Source organism: Plasmodium cynomolgi, chromosome 11 (assembly GCF_000321355.1).
Source record: "Plasmodium cynomolgi strain B DNA, chromosome 11, whole genome shotgun sequence".
Lineage (NCBI taxonomy): Eukaryota > Apicomplexa > Aconoidasida > Haemosporida > Plasmodiidae > Plasmodium > Plasmodium cynomolgi.
In genome coordinates, this window is record NC_020404.1 from 1240702 (window position 1) to 1260281 (window position 19580).

Here is a 19580-nt window from a genome sequence, read left to right on the forward strand (position 1 = left end):
TTTTACGTTTACCTAAAACTAAAAAAAAAAAAAAAAAAAAGACGAATTTGGAAAATGCCTCTTTTGGCTGAGTTAACTGCGAAAGAAAATGTTCCCCATCGTTTTAACTTCAAGCAGATTGCATGCGTCCGTTTTAATTTATTTTTTTTGAAAGGAGCGCTCGAGGGTGCGCCGATGTTGGTGGCCACATGATAGCAGCTGTCAGACACGCAGGTACGTACATGAACGCATGCTTCCTGAGAAGACCTATAGACACAAAGAGAAACATCGGACGCGAAGTGAGCACGCAATTGGGGAAGATATATAAATGGGGGAGGGCTCCACCCAAAGCATGGCAAAAAGGGGCGTTCAATTTGCCTACAAAGTAGGGGAGTTCTTTTTACAAATTGGTGCCTCTGCGCCCGTCTTTTTTACGTGAGTGAAACCCCGCGAGAAAATGAAATTCAGCGCCCTGTACACACTGTGCATTCTGTGCATCCCGTACCTATTGGCCACTTTAGCCAACTGTTCGGATGAGGAGGTGTACGAAAAAGTGAAGTCCATTGTGAACGAAGCATACGACTGCTCGCTGGAAGACGTGGAGTTCATAGACAAGTATAACGAAAAATTGTACTGGATATGGACGAATAATCTTTTCAGGTATTTAAGAGTCAAGCTGTATTTGTACGAAAGTGAAGACATTTACAAAAATGTGAAAGGGAAAAAAGGCAACGCTTTGGGGGACGATGTGGCGGATGCGCTGCGGGATGACTTCTTTATCTACAAAGAGAGAGAGGAATTCATACGAAATGCCCTGAACATTCTGTCCAGTGAAAAATCCTTGGCAAAAACGATAAGTGTATATACACCTAAAAAGGAAATAAAATTTTTCCAAGAATTATCGGAGAGACAGTTAATTGATCTGCTCATAAATGAAAAAAAATTTAATAAACTCATTTAACAAATTTAAATTGTTTCAAGATTTTCGAGACGTTTCAAATTCAAAATATTATTACCAGAAACGATTTTCACAAAGGGACGCAGAATTTAAAGCTGACGATAATGTAGGTATCGCCCGGAATGAACAAATGGAGGACGATAAAAATCTGGGGGTAAACCATAAGAGAACAAAAAATGTTATCACTTTTAATGCTGAGGAAATACCGCCCATGATGGAGATACCGTTCGACTTCTACGATCGGAACAAGTGGAACAAATATTTTTATTCCATCAATGATGAGTAAAAAATGAGCGTGTGTGAGATGGGAATCTGCAGGGTGAATTCCCTACAAGGGGACATCCCTCACACGATTGCCTCCCTCCCAGCCGTTGCATTCACGTCAAGTGGGTCTACGCGCACGTGGTGGTGGTGGTGCTACTGCTGGTGCTGAGCGGGAATCGATGTGATGATTAGCACATCCACCGAACTGTTCCTTTTTTTTTTTTTAATTGTTCATACGGATTGCTACGTACCGGGGAAGCCGGCGCCCCCTACGTCCACCATCCATTCAAAGTTGGCATGTACATTTAAAAAGACAAAAAAAAAAATAATAATAAAAAGGGGGTGCGCCAAAAAGAGGCAAATATCGTCTTTCGTACAGTGTTAAAATACACACACCCGTGAACAGGAAGCTACGGAGGCGCTCCCTCGAACGGAGGCATATTCACACACTTAACAAAAAAAAAGCCAAAGCTACTTCTCCATTGGGTAAAAAAACTTCGGAACCACCTTCTCTTTTAACTCCATTTGATTCTTACAAAAGTGTATAAAAAAATAATCCCTAATTTTGGAGTACCATGTAATGTTGGTCAATGCTGTTTTTTTGTTTTCCTCATTCTTGTGTGCCTCAATTAGATTTAGAGCTGCTATTTTGTACTTCACATATCGGTGATACTTCAGTGGGTTGTAGTCCTTATTGTGCAAATGCGTGTTTTCATCGACATCGTCGTAAATTGCATTCACGTCACTTAGGCTTAACTCCAAGACATTCTTATCTTTGCCTGTGAGGATGGGAAGCGAATATAGGTTACTCCATATAAGCTAGCAAAAATGTGCATGGACGTGTACACACACAGAAGGGGAGGCAATAATGCGATCTTGCATCCTTTGGCAAGGGGTACCCCTCTCAGTTTGCCATTTTTACCAACGCGAATTCTCTGGATTGGCCTCTTTCCAAAAAGCAGAGTTTTGGAAACGATTCTTTTGGGTATAAGATTTAACATTTAGAAAAAAAACGATAGGGAGGTGGAACACTTTTGGATCTTTGCAAAAATATGAATGAAGGGGAGCGTCTGTTGGGTCTTCACAACATTCCCCGTAAATGGGATAAGCCTATGCCTACAAATGTTTCGATATTTGTGTACATGCGTTTGTATGAAGGGGGTCACTGCATGGGGAGTTTTTTTTTTTTTTTTTTTTTTTTCCGTTAGAAAAAATACGTGCGTGTTCATTTATGGGACATTCTTTAAGGTGTACTATGCATAAGAATACATTAGTGTTTAAGAAAGCAAGCCATGGTTGTTCCATTCGCTTTAAAAGTGTGGCACAACTGTGGTTGTTTTTTTCACCACTTTGACCATTTCTTGTTTTGCCGTATTGTTATTTTTTCCTTTACTGTACATTTAAAGTGAAATTTTTTTTTTTTATCGCCATTCCCCAAAATTTGCTAAGCGCGCAGGTTGTTGTGAGTTCCTTTCGCGTGAAGTTCTAAGGGGGAGTGGAAAGAAAAATGGAATTTTATCGCGCTGGAGTGTACGAAAAGGAATAAAATCGAGTGAATTCTGAATTGTATTATTTTTTTTTTTTTCTAACTAGTGCACTGGAGCGAAATACGTATAGAATTGTTTGCGCCCCCAACGGTTGATGTTTCAGGGGCTGAGCTCATTTATGCAATTTTTTTTAACTTACGGTACGAACGCGAGCACACCATTACGGTAAGAGGGAGGGCGCCCACATTTACTAACATCTTTTCAGAGAAGGAAAAATACGCAGGGCCTCAAATGGACTTGCGTATTGTCAGTGCTACGCCTAGTGAGGATTCTTACTCATGAGAACGCGCAAACATACATGTGCAAATGAAGAGCCCCTTCGTGTATGAACAATTTTAAAAAGTGTAAATGCCTAAAGGTACGCTAAGAATTTTCGCCCGTTTTCCCGTTTAGCCCGTTCGCCTCTTCTGTTTTTTCCCAAATCTTCATTCCCGCGGGGGTGAGTATAACCCACGGCATTATAAACCAAAAAATGAGAAAAAATAAAAAGGGGAAAAAAATAAATACCTCCTCTGCGCAGTTTTGCATATCCCGCCGAGCGCACATCACAGCATCTTCTTTGCAATTTTCAGGAGAGTGATGTGAATGTATCCTCTTATATTAACATATTTACTAAGCACAAATGAGTCGCATAAAGGCAGTTTCGTCGCAGTTTCTTGTGGGTGCATCCGTAAGCAGTGCCAATTGCGCATGAACGGTGCGCTTGAACAATATGTAAATGAAAAGGGTAAAAAAAAAAAAATACCTAAGTAGTCATATCTATAGGATCATCCCAAAGGAAAAAACATCTCTGCACAAATGTGCATACATGTGAGCGTGTTCGTTGAACCCGTTAAATTTTGCCTAGTGATTCTATGAAAATGGGGAAAAAAAAAAAAAAAGTGTATGCCAGCGGCAAGAACGAAATAGCCATTTTGCAGCCAAAAAAAAAAAAAAAAAAAAAACAACTAGCTACTAGCTAAAATAAACAGCCACACAGTTGCGGAACAAAATGGCTAAACAACCAAACAGCCAAACGACAGCAACAACGCTGTTGCAAAAAGGGATAAGGAAAATGATGTACCATGCCAACGGAGACACGTGTAGAGGCTTGATCTTGCAACTGTTAAGACATATCACCTGTAGACAGTCCAGGTAGCCATATTGCATCAAAAAAAAAAAAAAACAATTTTCCTATCTAGCCAATTTTAACGAAAAGATGCTACCATAAGCCAGTTAAGAGGAAAAAAAAAAAAGAAAGAAAAAAAAAAAAAATAACTGGATTAACCCACCTTGGTTCCCCTTCAATTTTTTATAATTTTTTTTTTTTTTATTCGATCTCAAAATAACATCGACATTTTAAATAAAATTAATTTCCCCATTTGGTAATTTTTAATACATGTTTTATTTTGTAACAAAAAATTTCCTACTGTTTGGAATAAATTCTTTCAACATATATTTGTTGTATACTTTGTGGCATTCTTGTGCTTTTAATTTCTTATACTTTCAAAGCATTTGTTTTCCCCCTTTTATTTTAAATTTTAAAAGGTTTGTCATTATAACGAAACAGTTCCCCTTTTGAACATTTAATTCTTTTCAAGTTTTTTTTAAAGTTCGAAATGGCCAAGACATGCTACTTCCCATTTTTGTTCCTTACATATTTTTTTTTGAGCTCAGCTTTGTTAGCCCGTTCCGATGATGGGTACGTTTATAGTGAATCAGCATCAAAGTATGTAAGACCCAATTCGAACTATGAACAGCAGCAGGAGCAGCAGAATCTGCAACCCGGAAAAGCGCAAGATGGTGTCGTCGCCACCGTGAACAATGGCCCCTTGTCGGGACCTCAGTCCTCCCCAAGTGTTGAGGAGAAGGAAGAAGGTGAAGGAGGAAGCCAGTCGAGAGTGAAAAGGGAAGCGTCCCCAGAAGAAAAAGTAGCACCAGCAGAAAAAGCAGCACCAGCAGAAAAAGCAGCACCAGCAGAAAAAGCAGCACCAGCAGAAAATAAAACCAAGGATAGCACAGCAGTCGTCGACCCCCCAGCCTCCATGCTACAAAAGAGTGTGCCCTTGAAAAGTTTAAGGAGCCAAATTGGTACAATGATCTCAATATTTGCCTTAAATTCGTCTACCTATATCGACAGCATGAAAAAGTTATTTCATTTGTACAACACCTACATTGACATCAAGGAAGATGATTTTAGTAACGGATCAATATCACTACACATGAATTTTGATAAGAATACAAGTAATGAAAACACAGCTAAGCTGAACGCCGTGTTCTATGCAAGTTCAGCAAAGGATGACTCAAATATTGTAATGGCAAATGGAGAACACCTTATTGATTTAAACGTGAATGAACTGTTAAGAGAAAACACACTTGCAAATGGCCCTCATATGGAATCGTTTGGAAAAAAAGAGGGGAATGTTATTTCGGATGCGTCTGTCAAGGTGTACGAAGCTATTAAGGACAGTCAACTCGACGCCACGAAGCTTTTTATCACGCTAGACAAGAAGAGTGATGACACACTTTCCGTTTCAAAATTGGACGATTTTTTGGGCGAATGTTTGAAGGCTGCGCAGGATGCCTTGGCGCAGACAGGTGCTTCGAATAAGAAGAAGAAGAAAGCTGGAAATTTGCAAAGCGCCGATGCGGTTAGCGGAAGTCAGGCTAATGGAAGTCAGGCCAGTGGAAGTCAGGCCAGTGGAAGTCAGGCCAGTGGAAACCAGGCTAGTGGAAGCCAGGCTAGTGGAAGCCAGACCGGTGGAAACCAGACCGGTGGAAACCAGAAACCCAAAAAGACCAGAAAGGTTTTAATGGATGAATTCAAACAGAGCTTGATCTCGAAGGACATGGCCGCGTGTAAAGAGTCGGCCAAGCTGCTAATGGCGAATTCGACGGTATCCAGTTTGATGTACCTGTTCGTACTAATAGCACTAGGCGTCTTCTTGTTGTAGGAAGCTGACGCGAAAGGGACACTGTGGTGATCGTCGGGTGGCGCATTTGCATATGAGTTTAGGAAACCTTTCCATTTTGCTACCCCCTTTTACCCGAGTGGACACTTTAGCTGCATAAGCCGCCCGCGCACGAAAATGCCCAAAGCGCATTTCGCTGTTTTTTGAAGCGCCATGCGTGGCAATGTTTTCGAGACGAGGTTGTTACCCTTCTTCGGGTACGTGCCCTCTTTTCCCATAGCGCACCCTTAAGGCGTGCTGAAATGGAAAGATTCCCCAATGGAGGAATAAGTGAGCGACGGTGAGAAGGCCTCCAGTGTGAGCCAATACATGTGTGTGCATGTGGATACACATACACACCACTTTGCACAGTTTAATGTTGCACCCCTTTTTCACGTGACTCTATTTTGGGGCCTATTCTGTGTTCCATCCAATTTTATCTTAAAAAAAAATAATTTGTTGCGACTGTTCGCATTTTGCCACAGTTAACTTAAAAAAAAAAATGAACACCATGGGATGTGTTGTAAAGTTAGCACACCGCATGGTACACAAAATGATGCGCTGATTAAGCGGGATGGATGCGTGCCTCGTGGAGGTACGCGCTGTCTTGGCAAACGAATGGGTAGAAGCGGGGTAGAAGCGGGGTAGAAGTGGGATAAGCGCGGGATATGCGTGGGTTCGAAGCAAAGCGGCGCGCTGGTACCATCACCACCTGACGTTATGGGGCAGGAAGTTGCGGCGCCTGCGCGCGCGGTTGTGCTCGGTGGGGTTCTGGAAGTGAATCTGCATGACGAAAATTTTCTTCTTCTCAAACCACTTGTAGTAAAAGTCCTGCGTTTCGTCTATGTCCAAGTTGGGAATTTTAAAAGCAACAGTTTCGTAGGGTTCGGCTGCGAACAACAAGTATTGATATTTTTTGTCCGGAGGTTCGATTTTCTGTTCAAATGATGACATGAAACGGAACTTGGGTTTGGTGTTTTCTTTAATATTGGGAAAGGACAATTCGAATAGAATGCCGAGTTTATTTCTTTTATTTTTCACTTTGGTGACATCATATCTTGGTTTTCCGATTTTTACAATTTTCTTTGGTTCTGGGGCAGCTTTGTTTAATAACTTACTGGTGGTCATTTCGTTTTTTTCTTTTAGTAACCTTTGGCTTAAATTCATTTGATGTTTTTTCCCCTGCGTATGACATAAGTAGGAGCTTTCATTATTGTGCAGAGTTAAGCATAATTTACACTCGTACATGCCAACATTATTTTTGAGGATATATGGATCTTTCGTGATGTCTATATTTTCTAGTGCGAGTTGTTTCAGTCGTTCACGTCTCTCCTGGTTTATGTCCTCCCTCGTCATGGGCATGCCACTGCCCGTTTTGTGCCCCACTCGGTTTTGGAAGTCCATCTTGGGGGGTAGGCGGTGAGGGTAGGTCAGCTAGGTTAGGCCAGCTTGGTTAGGCCAGCTTGGTCAGGCCAGCTTTGTTATACCTACTGATCCACCCTGCCTTGCTCGCTCCTCCCCACGCAAGGTACGGCTTCTTCCTATGTGGCACCTTTTTAAGTTCACCTTGGTAGTCGCAACGGACAAGTATTTACGCGAAATGGTGGGTACTCCGCTTGATGGTGAATGCATAAGCTCGTCAGTCCATTCACGCATAGGTACATACGAATGCGCTTCTATGTGGACTGACTACAAATCGGAAGTGCTCCTGCGTTTTTGCCCTTCTCCCATTTTTTCCTCCAACGAATGAGAGCTACATTGGATTGCCAAGGGAGCAGTAAAAAGAGCATATCATCGCTTATATATGTACAGTAATGAAACAAAAAAAAAAAAAAAAAAAAATGCGCGGGGATGGGGAGGAAAAAGTTTTTATAACGAAAGGAACCCCTCACATTTCGCAATTTATTTTTTAAATTATTCTGGTATCTAATTTGGCCATTAAATTGACATTTTGTCGCTGTGCATTTGTAAAAATGTTTGCCATTTTTTTCTGCTACCGCTGCTGCTATACCGCCGCCGCCCTGCCGCCCCGTCGCTCTTCTCTGGCTTATTCCGTTTGGGGGATGAAACTTTGGGACTCCCCTCTATTACAGCGCACGGGTTGGGTAGGATATTATAAGTGAAGCCTCCCATGTGGGATTAACCTTGTGCAGGCATTTATCCCCCACTCCACCCCTCAGGAAGAAATAACTTACAAACAAGTGCACAAAAAAGGGTAAGCATATCATATGCACGCATGTTTGTACACTTGGGCGTTTGCGCATGCCCAACTGTGCGGAGTAATTATAAAAACCCGCGCTGATAGATGAGGCCAAGCAAACGCCCAAAGGAGGGAAGAGAGTAGAGCTGAAGCTTCGCCCAGTTAGCCACTCCCAGCCGATGAATCGCCGGGAAGATGAACTACCACACGGGTGTTCACCATACGGGTTGTTCACCACACGGGTTGTTTACCACACGGGTTGCGCCTCACCCATGCTGTTCGCATCACACATTAGGCGCGTCCCCCTGCCAGAAAAGCAAACCGACCTCTGATTAAACCTAATTTAAGCGAGCCAAACGCAACTCCCCCATTTTTGCACGCCCAATATGTGAGCCCCTTCAGTGGCATAACTCGGAAGCAACAGTTTGAGCGCTCAAGAGGGTTATAATAACAAGTGGGGGAGGGGCACAGAGAAGTCTTAACGGACAATTGCAAAAATTTGCAGACATTTGCAGACAATTGCAGACATTTGCAGACAATTGCAAACATTTGCAGCGTTCTGGTCAAGTGATCCACGTGGTGTCCTCAAATCTGGTGATGCACCCAGTGGGGACAACCCAATTTGTGGAAGCCCATCAAACCTAAGCACCCATAAAAAAGGAGAGTGCCCAAATGTTTCCTATACAGAAGAAGACCCTCGTGAAAAATGTAAAGAAGGGAAAAGGGGAAAATGAAAACCTTTGCCCTACTACACAAGTTGCAGGTGCACAAGTTAGCGCTACAGGAGGATGAACGAGGAGGTGAAGGCGTTTGTTTCTTTTCCCTGTGTGTCAGCAATGGCTTTGTTTACGTCGGTTCATCCAACGGGAGGATCTTCCTTTTTAAGAGAAGAGGGCGCTGCTTATTCGAACCCGTCCTTTTTCACAGTGTCATTAGGAGCCACACGTCTGGAATAGTAACGAAGGTTAGAAGTGGAGAGGGATGCCTTCATCATGTGGGGGAACAACACAAGGGGGATAGGGCAGCTCAAGTGAAGCTTTTCCCCTCTGCACTTTAGTGTAACCCATTTCGCATCACCATCTTTCCATTTCTTCCCCTTGTAGATATTTGCCGTGGACCACCTTCACCTCTTAATCCACGGAACGGATAAAGGGGGCATCTACATCCTGGGGAGTAAGAAGCTGGCCAGGAGAAAATGTTTAAGTATGGAGAAGGGGAAAAAGGAAAGAGTGCGCAAGTTGGTGAGTCATTTTCATAAAGGAGCCATAACGAGCATAAATTGTGTAGCGGAGGAGGATCTGAGGTGCAGGCGCGGAAGGAGCTGCTCGAGAGGAAGGAGCGGTTGGAATTGCGAGGGAGAAACCTTGTACGTCTTCGTGGGAGACCAGCAGGGAGTGTTCTCCTGCATCGTTTTAAAGAAAAAAGGGTCTAGGGTAAGAAGCGAGGCGAATATACTCCTCATCGATAAGACAAACGGACCAATCAGCCACATAGAAATTGAGCGAGACATAATTTTGGTTACCTGCGAAAGGGTTAACGTAATTATGAATGTAGAAGACGTGATTGACAAGAAAAAGGTTAATTACCGCACTATTGGGAAAAAGGAAAACAGGAGTTATTATCGGTCTGTGTTTTGCAATGCCAAGGGGGGGAGGGGGTGCCCGTTTATTTTGAGTTTGAGGAAAAATGGGCGTGTGTGGCTAAGCCATGGGGAGAGGGTGATAAGCACGCTGGTTTTTTACTACTCTTCTGTTTATTTTTTTTACTTGTTGTTTTTTAAGACGGGGGGTAGCGACGAAGTCAGCCGCGAAGTCAGCCGCGAAGTCAGCCGCGAAGTCAGCGGCATGGATAGCGGCGGTGTGAGTAATGGGGTTCGCCGTGGAGATCGCCCAAAGGGTGGTGCACCCCACCTCCCATTCCACGTCTACCAAAAGCAGCTCATTAAAAACGTCCACTTCACAACCCTGTTAAAGAAAATTTTAACAAAATTTACAAATTTTCTCCTGCCGCTAAGACCGAATGCGAACGTATGTTACAAGATAGACAGGGATCACTTTGTCCTGTTTGAGATGGCCAATCCGTTTAGGTCCTTCCCGAGTGGCTCTACAGATGTCTGCGCTGGTAAGCTGCCAAGGAATGACGAACAGGAGGATCTCGCCCACTTGCGAAAGGATATAGGCTTGATAAGAAGTTTCATCGAAAAGGAGATGGAAAATGGAAGGGAAGTCGGAAAGGAAATCGGAAGGGAAGACGGAAAGGAAATCGGAAAGGAAGACGGAAAGGAAATCGGAAAGGAAGACGGAAGGAAAGACGAACTGAGGGGGGAGAAGATAAAATGCCTATCATTCCTAATGGACAATTTGGACAATGCGGAAAATATTTTGCGAAAAATTAAAAACAAGAAAATAATGGTGATTAATATTAAAAGCATCGAAATAGAGGAGATGGTGGATCTCCATGTGGGTTCCCAACCCTGGGGATGCATCATGAGGGGAGAGGAAGCGCAATGGGAGGAAACCCATTGCACAAGTAATAAGAGCTCCCATAAGTTGGGCAAACAAGAAGGGGAAGGGACACAGGGGAAAATTCCCTGCGGAAAAGCAAATCTAAGGTTGTCCCCCCAGGAGGAGGACATCAAAAAATGCGTTTCCCCAAAAGAAAGAGACCATAGGGATATCCCACCCACCAATGAATCCCACAAAGAGAACGAAACAGAAAATAAAACACACAGAAGAAGAAGAGATCCTTATTGGAAATATTTCCAATCCAATCAGATAATCGACTCGGTGAAATGGAAAAAGAAAATCTTCTTGTTATACTTTAATCCGAACATGAGAGACGATTTTTACGTTACGAAAAACATAAGTGATGTTTTTTTTTCACCATACAATGTGATACCAAGGGGGGGATTCCACGAGATAGAAGAAGATGCAGGTGAGGGTAAATCACAAGAGGGGACACACTTCTACCTGTGCGAATTGCACACCGAGGATAACTTCGAATTGGCAAAGTATCTCCCACACGAAATAGAAAAAGTGACCCATTTGGAGAGGTACTCATTCCACATGCTGCTCTTCCATGTGAGTCATTTTTTCGATTACCTAAACGCAAAAAGGGATTCCCTAGATGCAAATTTTCTTTTCCACGTGGAGAAGGACCTCGTGCCAGTAGAAGAAGCTCACTGTTTGGACGAACAAATAAATAAGGTCCTATTAAAAAGCATAGAAGCTGCAAAAAAGAATATAAAGAATTTACTTTGCGCGACCCAAAAAATGAAAGTAGCTGGGTCGGAGTTGATCACTGATAATAATTATCTTCAGGGGATGGACTTCTTCCGAAGTGTTTATGCTCCTGTTAATCCAGCCTATTTGCATGTCAATGTGAAGAAGGCCAAAAAATTGTACAGCCGTATGAGGAGCGCAGTGGTGAAGTATATGCCTGTATTTTTCCAGGTTGTTACGTGCGAGGTGTTCCCAGACATGCCGCGGAAGGGGTACCTCCCGTGTGTAAACGAATTTAACCGCGGCACGTGTGTAAACGGATTTAACCGCGGCACGTGTGTAAACGGATTTAACCGCGGCACGTGTGTAAACGGATTTAACCGCGGCACGTGTGTAAACGAATTCAACCTCGGCACATGTGTGACACTCATTCGAAGTACCCCCCACTTGCTGTTCCAATTTTTGCACTACTTCCACATCTTTGTCTACCTCGAAATTGTCATTACGAGTTTTATATACAGAGAGAATTACTGCTTCAGAAAATTTCCGATGTACGTCCTGGAGAGGAAGCTGGGGGGTGGGGAAAACCCGCTTACCCCACCAGAACATATTCACGCAGAAGTGGGAGTCCAACAGCGAGGAGAAGTCAATCGATTAAGAAGTTACGCAGCGGTACAATTAAAAAATGTAGATAGTAGTTTCAATCGGCTCCCTCACCAGATTGCGAATATGACGGGGGTTACAAGCGTTGGTAGGCCAAATGGAGGAGGTCCAAGTGGAAGAATAGGATATGATGCCTTTGTTGACGGGTGTGGGGCAGGATGCTCGAAGAAGAGACACCATCTGTTCAGGGCAAGAGGAAAAACATACCAAGGAGGGTTTTCATTTGATGGGGGAAACACCTTTGACATGTTTGATCATCTCCTTTTTGTGGTTGAAGGGGGGGCCATGAGGGAGAGACTTTCAGATGTAGTACCTCTTCCAACGCATGTAGTCAACCTCTCGAAGAAGGAACTTTTCTTCGAATGTAACAGGAGGGTAACTCGCGGGGGGGCTCTCCGAAACGTGCCTCCACTTCTGCACACCTTGTATGTGTTCCGAAGGTGGAAAAGAGGCATCGTGGCTAAAGTGGGTGAGCGGTTTGAGTGGACAAGGCGGCCCGGCAGGAAAGAATCAGGCAGGAATGCAACGGGCAGGAAAGTCAGAAGAAGGGTGCCCCCCCAAATGAGTCGCGTTTCACGATTGTGCCAAGGAGTAGGTAGAACACAGCTGCCTCCCCATGCAGAACACGAATATGTGGAGCAAAAGCAGCTCCGGAACAATGGGAAAAATTCTTGCACCCAATTTGAAGAGCAAAAAGGAAGGCCCCCCCCAATTCGAGATCATCCCAGTGATGAGGGGATACAACGGCAGCAGAGCAAATTGCGTAAAATGGTTAACCTGAGGGAGCTTTTAAAAACGTATATGGAAAATGCTAGTTGCAAGAAAGGCATCCTAAAGGACCAAATGACAATACAAGACTTTTTGAAGTGCACGGAGAGGTTATATTTTTATCGAAAGGTTACTGAAGGAGTGTACATAGTAAACCTAAATGAATATCGACAGATTTATGAGTGTCTCTTTCTATATGAATTATTTGTCAAGCTGTTTGACACAGAAATTGTTTTGTTCCGCGTGCACTCTAATTGTAAGGTCAGAGTGGAAGTGAAGAGTAACGACGGTCGTGGGGGGGGCATCCTTTGGAGGAGAACGTCCCCCCGCGAGGAGAATCACCAAAGGGAAGAGAATCACCAGAAGGAGGAGAATCACCAAAAGGGAGAGAATCACCAAAGGGAAGAGAATCACCAACATGGCATCGTAAAGATCGTGGGAAATAAACAAATGAAATTTTTCCAAAAATGGAATGAACACATCATACGGAATGATATCCTTCTGATTGATATTCTCTTCGGATTTTACTACAACTCGGAGGGCAGCTCAAACGCAAATTTGAAGTCGTTCTTGAGGAAGTTTTGTAATTTTGGTTACCTAGCTGAGTATGTCAGTTATGTGAAGGGGGGAGAAGCGAATGGGGCAACGAATGGGGCGACGAATGGGGTGGCAAAACGTGTGGGAGGCCACGTTCCAAATGGGACTTCCTTTCTGTTCAGCTTCGATGAAGCGGCGCGGAAGAGGAGCGAAGTAGACGTGCACGCCAAATGTCGTATAGGCAACTCCCACGGGGGGAGCCTCTCCCAGGCCTGCATCGTTGAGAAGTGGTTAGACGGGTCACAAACCCAACGAAGCGGATCCACCCAAGAGGTAGCATCCCCCCCACATGGCAAGCTATCTTCAGAAGATAATTCTTACCATTTGCCTGAAAACGTTGAGGAAAAAAAAGGAGGGAAAAACCATCTGAAGAAAACGAAAAGGGAAGCATACCGCCTCCATGTGGAGACCTTCCTGAGGGTGTACACCCATCTAGAGAAGAAGCACCGATGCAGAAAACGTCAGCGAGATGTGAGCGTATTCTTTTTTTTTCAAAATATTGATGTATACAATTTTGTGAGAGTCGTTTATCTGTTGTGCAGGGAGAGATACCACCATGAGCTCCCTTTGTGCGCAGGGAGGGAGGGACATCCAAATGGGGATCCATTCAGAAAGAGGAAACCCTTTTCGAACTCGCGCGAGGTATCTGCTCATATTGGCGACATTCTACGCAGGTATGAAGAATCAAGTGAGTTAAAAAAACTGAGCAGTGCCTTTCGCACGTTTGTGAAAGATTTGATGGTGGGGGAAGGGACAGATGAGCCCCAACTAGAGATACTTAACCAGCGGAGCGTCGAATTGTGTTTGCAGTATGTACGCCATCTTATAAAAGGGAAAGCGGCTTGCAGACATTCACCGGGAAGGAAGAAGAAAATGACCCTTCTGGTGTGTAAGCTGGCGCACCTGCTCCGCATGCTGAATTGGAGAAAGGCGTTATTTGCGCTTTTAGATTTATACAGGAGTCTCTCTTGCGAAGTTTTTTTGTTCACTCTCCTTTTGGAAAGACATTCTACTGAATTGGGAGGAAGGGCTCTCCATCTCCTCTACAGCAACTATTTTACGGTGCTAAAGAAGAATCGAAGTTACGAAGACGTAGTTATGCATATGCTGCTGCACGTCGGAAGAAACAGTGGGCATTATTTTAGCATCATGATTATCACAATTTTTAAGTACTTTTTTGAAAAATTTTTTTTTTTAAAAATGTGTGTATAAGTTTGGAGGATGTTATAACAAAAAGGTATTCTTCACTATTTTTATGTTTCTTCAAAAATGGAATGTTCATGAGGGAATGCATTTTTTCTCCCAATTTGTTCAAGTCGTTTCACACAAGTGACAGTTTTTTTTTTTCTGACCATTCCTTTGTTAAGTACGTTTTTAAACGTTGCTATAAATATATGAATTTTCAGAGCGGCAATTTTTTAACTGTGTTAAATAATTTGCTATATGATCATTTTTTGAAATTGTTTCATTTTTTTCAAGTAAACTGTTCGTCTTTTTTGCATGTACATTTCTGTTTTTTTCTGTTAATATCTTATTTTTATGTTGGATATTATGCGCATGTTTACCCGCTTTTGCGTTTCTTTTGGGATACACTATGTGCCCTTTTGCCCAATTTGAAAATTTTAAATTGCAAGAAATGGGAGCCACAGAGTTGTGTGTTAAGGGAGGGAGGACAAGAAGAAGATGAAGAAGATGAAGAAGAAAAAGAAGCAGAAAAAGCAGAAGAAGCAGAAGAAGAGGCCCCTCCGACGGGACATAAAAACGATACCAAAATTTTCACGCAAGTGAAGTCCCAGAAGGGTGTCATCCCCTCGGAGGAAAGTCTACTGCATAGCATTGATTACCTCGCCAATTTCTTTTTCGAGATGTTAATTAAGTTTTTGTGCGAAGTAAATCACAAGGTGTGCAGCAAGGACGTCGATCTGGTTATTCATAACATCGGGAAGAATGAAGAAGTGTACTTAAGAGCATCTGAATTTTTGAACAACTTTTATGGGTCATGCACGCTTGTGTGCAGCAGGTATGGTGAAAACGGGCTGAGCGAAACCCTTCACAAGGAGGGCGCAGTTACATGCAGAAGAAAAAATATCAACGTACAGATTTATGACCGACGCGGTAAGGCTCACACCCTTGTGGAAATGATAAACTCCTTTTTTGGGGTACTCTGTTGTTTGCAGTCGATCAAACTTAGCCTTAAAAAGGGGCGCGCCGTTTTTGTGCGTACCAATAGGCACTACAGGAAATACCTGCTGGGCATAATTTGCGGGCTGTTTGGGGGTGCGCCGGGGGGGAGCGGCGAAGGAGGTGGCGAAGGAAGTGGCGAAGGAAGTGGCGAAGGAAGTGGCGAAGGAGGTGACAAAGTAGGTGGCGAAGGACGTGGCGAAGGATGCCGTTGGAAAGCGCCGAGCGGACAGAGCACAAATGGCACCCCCCGCGGGAGTCGCGACTTCCAGCTGGATCGCTTCGCACAGAAGGAACGCTCCCTAAGTGTCCTCACCTGCGCGCTCTGCATCGCCCAATTCGTCAGTCACTTCAAACACATCAAAGGAGAGGTGGTCAGAAAATTCATCTTCATGCTTGACTACTTTTTGGCGAACCAGGACTCCCCTAACTTTGAGCAACAAAACTGGGGATACACCCCCCAGAAAAATATACACCAAATTTACAAAACGATCATAACGAACTTACCCACAAGGGTGTTACCAGTTAAGTGAGAGGAAGAGACACGTTTGTTTTGTTTGCAGCATTGGTGGGGCAGTTCCACAATACGACATGTTGCGCGTGGCTTTGCCTGGCGGAGCTCCTCGCGGTTAGGAAGTCACGCCGTTACGCAGTTAAGCGGTTACTCCACTTGGCCGCGTCGCTGCCTCACCGCTTGGTCGCCACACCACCCCGGTGCCACTTTTTTTTTTTTTTTGCCACTTCCCACTCCAAGGTGTAATTGCGCTCGTCCTCTTTTTCCTCAATCCTCTTTCGAAACATTATGCTATTTGTTTTGCCATTTTTATGAAAATTTATTTTTTAAAAAAATATTTTTTTAATGTTCACATGGCATGTGTGATACACATGAAAGGTGTTTTTTTTTTTTTTTTGGTACATAAAAAAAAAAAAAAAAAAAATCTTTAAAATGGAGGAAAAAAAAAAAAAAACATTAAAATGGAGGAAAACAAAAAACACTAAAATGGAGGAAAAATAAAAAAACAATAAAATAGAGGAAATATAAAAAACATTAAAATGAAGAAAGAGAAACATCAAAATGGAAACTAAACCATCTTGAGATGAAAACAAACGCGCAGAGAGGCCAATAACACGGAAAATACGCGCGTCGAACGAGTGTGAGGAAAACCATCCAAGCACTCATCGCTTCGCCCAGAACACCCGTGAAAAAGCAGATTTTTATATGCCTCCTTCAGAGTGGTACATTTTTTGCCGCTGTTCATTTCTGCGTCTGTAGTGCCTCTCCGAGCAGGTCCACTACTGTCCGTGTACACTCTGCACACACGGCATTACCAACACCAACGGCTCCCTCTCATGCTGCTGTTAGTGCCACTAGCAAAACCAGCTCAGGTATCCTCGGTCCGCCAAGTGGCGATAACCCCCCTCCACTGCACATGCATAGGTACATACATAATACATGCATACATACATAATACATGCTTACATAATACACACATACATAATACACACATACATACACACACACACACACACACAAACCATGTACCCCCTCCTTGTAGCCACGCATGATGGGAAATAAAATTTCAGAAAATAAACAAAGGCAAATTATTATGTATAAAAATATAAAAAATAAAATTAAAAAAAAACACAACCTTGATGTTCGAAGGAATATTTACATTTCCCTACTCAAAGAAAAAGAACTTAGCAATGTCAACTCGGAGATTTTTGAATCCTACAAGGGACAAGAAGAAAATGGTTGTAGTGGGTTGGGTGAGAATGGAGATATTAAGGAGATGAGCACCCGGGGTAGAGACGGAACGTACGTTAAAATTAATTTCAAAAAAGGAGAAACGCACACACATGGGGGAGGTATACATGTGAGTAGAAAATGTGTCGACGGAGGAAAACGCGAGGAAGGGAAACCCACGACGTTGAAAAAAAAGAAGCACCATGGGTATGGCAGCCATGAGGATAGGGACGGGGAGAGTGATACTGGACGGCGATGTGACCGACGAAGTGACCACCGAAGTGACCACCGAAGTGACCACCGAAGTGATCGACGATGTGACCGACGAAGTGACCGACGAAGTGACCACCGAAGTGACCGACGAAGTGACTCCCCAAATGAGAAAAGACACTTCGAGCTGGACTACGGCTTCTTCTTCACCGTGGAGGAAAGGTCCAGCGAGTATTCGCAGGCGAGGAGTAGCACCTACGTGAAGAAAAAAAAAAAAGGGAACGAAGCGACATTTCGGAAGAGCGAAATGACGGGGAGAATTCGAAATTGAAAAGGGGAAACCGAAAAAAGGGAGCCACGTTACGAAGAAAAGAAAGTAGTTTGGAAAGAAACAGCAGAATTGCTACACGAAAGGGTGAAAGTGTGCACATGGTTGACGACACAAAGGACAGCACCGTTGGGGATAGCTCCATCGGACGTACCTTCGAATCGTGCAGTAGGACAAGGAGCACTGCGCACAGCGTATCGGATATCCCACCGATGGGTCGTAGTGAGAATCGCGAGGAGTCCTCCTTCAATTCGCTCTCGCTACAACTACTGCCGGATGTGCCAACCACCCAGGGGGAAAAGCCAATCAAGTCAAGGAAAATGAATACGGATATGTGCAAAAAGGGACACACTGAAGGATGCGTGGACTCCTCGAAAAAGCCAAGTAATACGGTGAGCAACAGTACAAGGTTCCTAAAGCTACTCAAAGAGAAGAACATCTTGCGCAACATTTTATCATTCCTGAAGTGCAGTGATTTGTTGGAGTTGCAAAAGACGTGCTCCATGGTCTACGTCCTGGTGAGCGACTTCCTGGACTATATTTGCCTCCACATATTTTTAAAATTTAAGAGAGCCTACGAGGGGTACTTTACTCCCTTCGATTGTTTCTACAAGTACGAGGTTCTGTACACGGATAATCCGTCCTTCCGCCTAGACTGCATCCTGCTCGCGAAGGTGAGTGGAGTGGGGCGGCGAGGAGCCTAGCAGGGCGGCGAGTTACCCACTGAGACGCCACCACCATGCCGCCTCTCCATAAAAGAAGTCTCTCCACCAAAATGCTGCTCCACCAAAATGCCGCTCCACCAAAATGCTGCTCCACCAAAATGCTGCTCCACCAAAATGCCGCGCCACCGCACTGCTTCCCCCCCCTGCAGATAGAAAAGCGAGCTGTCGGGCACAACAACCGATTCGGTTACAAGTACAAGTATCAGTTTGACGCAAATCAAAGCAGCTACCACGTTTTTTACAATTTCAACGTTCTTAAAAAAAACGTAGCGAGAAAAATCGAAATTCACAAAGACATTTCATATAACAATGGAGATGATATTAACGTCTCGCACATCATAAGTAACGACGTTTGTGCCAATGACTATATATGCATTCCAATAAATTTATTCAACATTATTGGCACTGTTAATTTCCATTCTATCACATTTATGGAGAATAAATTGAGCAGACACGTCACGTACAGCAACGGCTTGGATGACCAGCTATGGTATGAGAGGGAGGAATACAAAACGCTGATTAAGGAGGATAACTTGGTTACTTCTGAGTGTTTTCTTCCATATTTGAAGCACGTGAAGACTATTTACTCCGGGATCGACGTGACCGTTATGAAGTCGACCTACAGGGCGGTCCAGCCTGGTACAAGCGGAGAGTCCGTGCGCAGCCACGCCGCCGTTCAGGCGCGTCACCGTTTAGCCAGCTCACCGTTTAGCCAGCTCACCGTTTAGCCAGCTCACCGTTTAGCCATTTCGCCGTTTAGCCATTTCGCCGTTTAGCCAGTTCACCGTTTAGCCATTTCGCCGTTTAGCCATTTCGCCGTTTAGCCATTTCGCCGTTTAGCCAGTTCACCGTTTAGCCATTTCACCGCTTATCCACGTCACCGCTCACCACTCACCACTCACTAATTCTCCCCCCCGCAGGAAAGCTCGGCCGGCGGAGCTACGCCCTCTGGGGAAACCACTTCATAATCGAAAGCAAGCCAGACCCCGTGTTCACCTTTCTGAAGCGAGAGGGGCTGCAGCACGACTACATTTACCATAATTTTTATCTGCGCGTAGGGGACTCCATCGTTTTTTACTTGATCCGGGGCGGCAATCACGACGTCTGAGTTGGGGAGGAAGTAGCATCGTCTTCGCCGCGTTGTTTTTTTCCGCCACTTCTTCGCCGCCACCTCGCCTCGCCTTTTTAATTTCCCCTATTTGTCTCCCCTTGCGCTGTGATGTTGCGTGCAAGTTGGCCACTCGTCTTGCCCCCCCTCTCTTCTT

General features: G+C 44.0%; 6 protein-coding genes across 6 annotated transcripts; 4 read left to right on the forward strand and 2 right to left on the reverse strand.

Annotated features, from left to right (window-relative positions):
* Positions 1-436: 436 nt before the first annotated feature.
* On the forward strand, positions 437-1047 carry PCYB_113730 (hypothetical protein; the record flags this gene model as incomplete). Its single annotated transcript, XM_004223252.1, has 2 exons — positions 437-838; positions 961-1047. 2 exons carry the CDS (start codon positions 437-439, stop codon positions 1045-1047), a joined length of 489 nt encoding a protein of 162 aa, XP_004223300.1.
* Positions 1048-1672: 625 nt separating this feature from the next.
* On the reverse strand, positions 1673-2202 carry PCYB_113740 (hypothetical protein; the record flags this gene model as incomplete). Its single annotated transcript, XM_004223253.1, has 2 exons — positions 1673-1980; positions 2124-2202. 2 exons carry the CDS (start codon positions 2200-2202, stop codon positions 1673-1675), a joined length of 387 nt encoding a protein of 128 aa, XP_004223301.1.
* Positions 2203-4346: 2144 nt separating this feature from the next.
* PCYB_113750 (hypothetical protein) lies at positions 4347-5983 on the forward strand (the record flags this gene model as incomplete). Its single annotated transcript, XM_004223254.1, has 2 exons — positions 4347-5677; positions 5932-5983. 2 exons carry the CDS (start codon positions 4347-4349, stop codon positions 5981-5983), a joined length of 1383 nt encoding a protein of 460 aa, XP_004223302.1.
* A 400-nt stretch (positions 5984-6383) lies between these two features.
* Positions 6384-7082, reverse strand: PCYB_113760 (splicing factor 3a subunit; the record flags this gene model as incomplete). Its single annotated transcript, XM_004223255.1, has 1 exon — positions 6384-7082. The coding sequence occupies one exon, from the start codon at positions 7080-7082 to the stop codon at positions 6384-6386; it is 699 nt and encodes a 232-aa protein (XP_004223303.1).
* Positions 7083-8608: 1526 nt separating this feature from the next.
* PCYB_113770 (hypothetical protein) lies at positions 8609-15841 on the forward strand (the record flags this gene model as incomplete). The annotated part of the gene is made up of 9 exons (XM_004223256.1): positions 8609-8842; positions 8982-9455; positions 9660-9737; positions 9816-11286; positions 11621-11757; positions 12531-13400; positions 13705-13824; positions 14811-14911; positions 14962-15841. The coding sequence occupies 5 exons, from the start codon at positions 8609-8611 to the stop codon at positions 11755-11757; spliced, it is 2394 nt and encodes a 797-aa protein (XP_004223304.1). The 3' UTR covers positions 12531-13400; positions 13705-13824; positions 14811-14911; positions 14962-15841.
* Positions 15842-17691: 1850 nt separating this feature from the next.
* Positions 17692-19423, forward strand: PCYB_113780 (hypothetical protein; the record flags this gene model as incomplete). The annotated part of the gene is made up of 3 exons (XM_004223257.1): positions 17692-18264; positions 18465-18954; positions 19236-19423. The coding sequence occupies 3 exons, from the start codon at positions 17692-17694 to the stop codon at positions 19421-19423; spliced, it is 1251 nt and encodes a 416-aa protein (XP_004223305.1).
* Between the last annotated feature and the right edge of the window lie 157 nt (positions 19424-19580).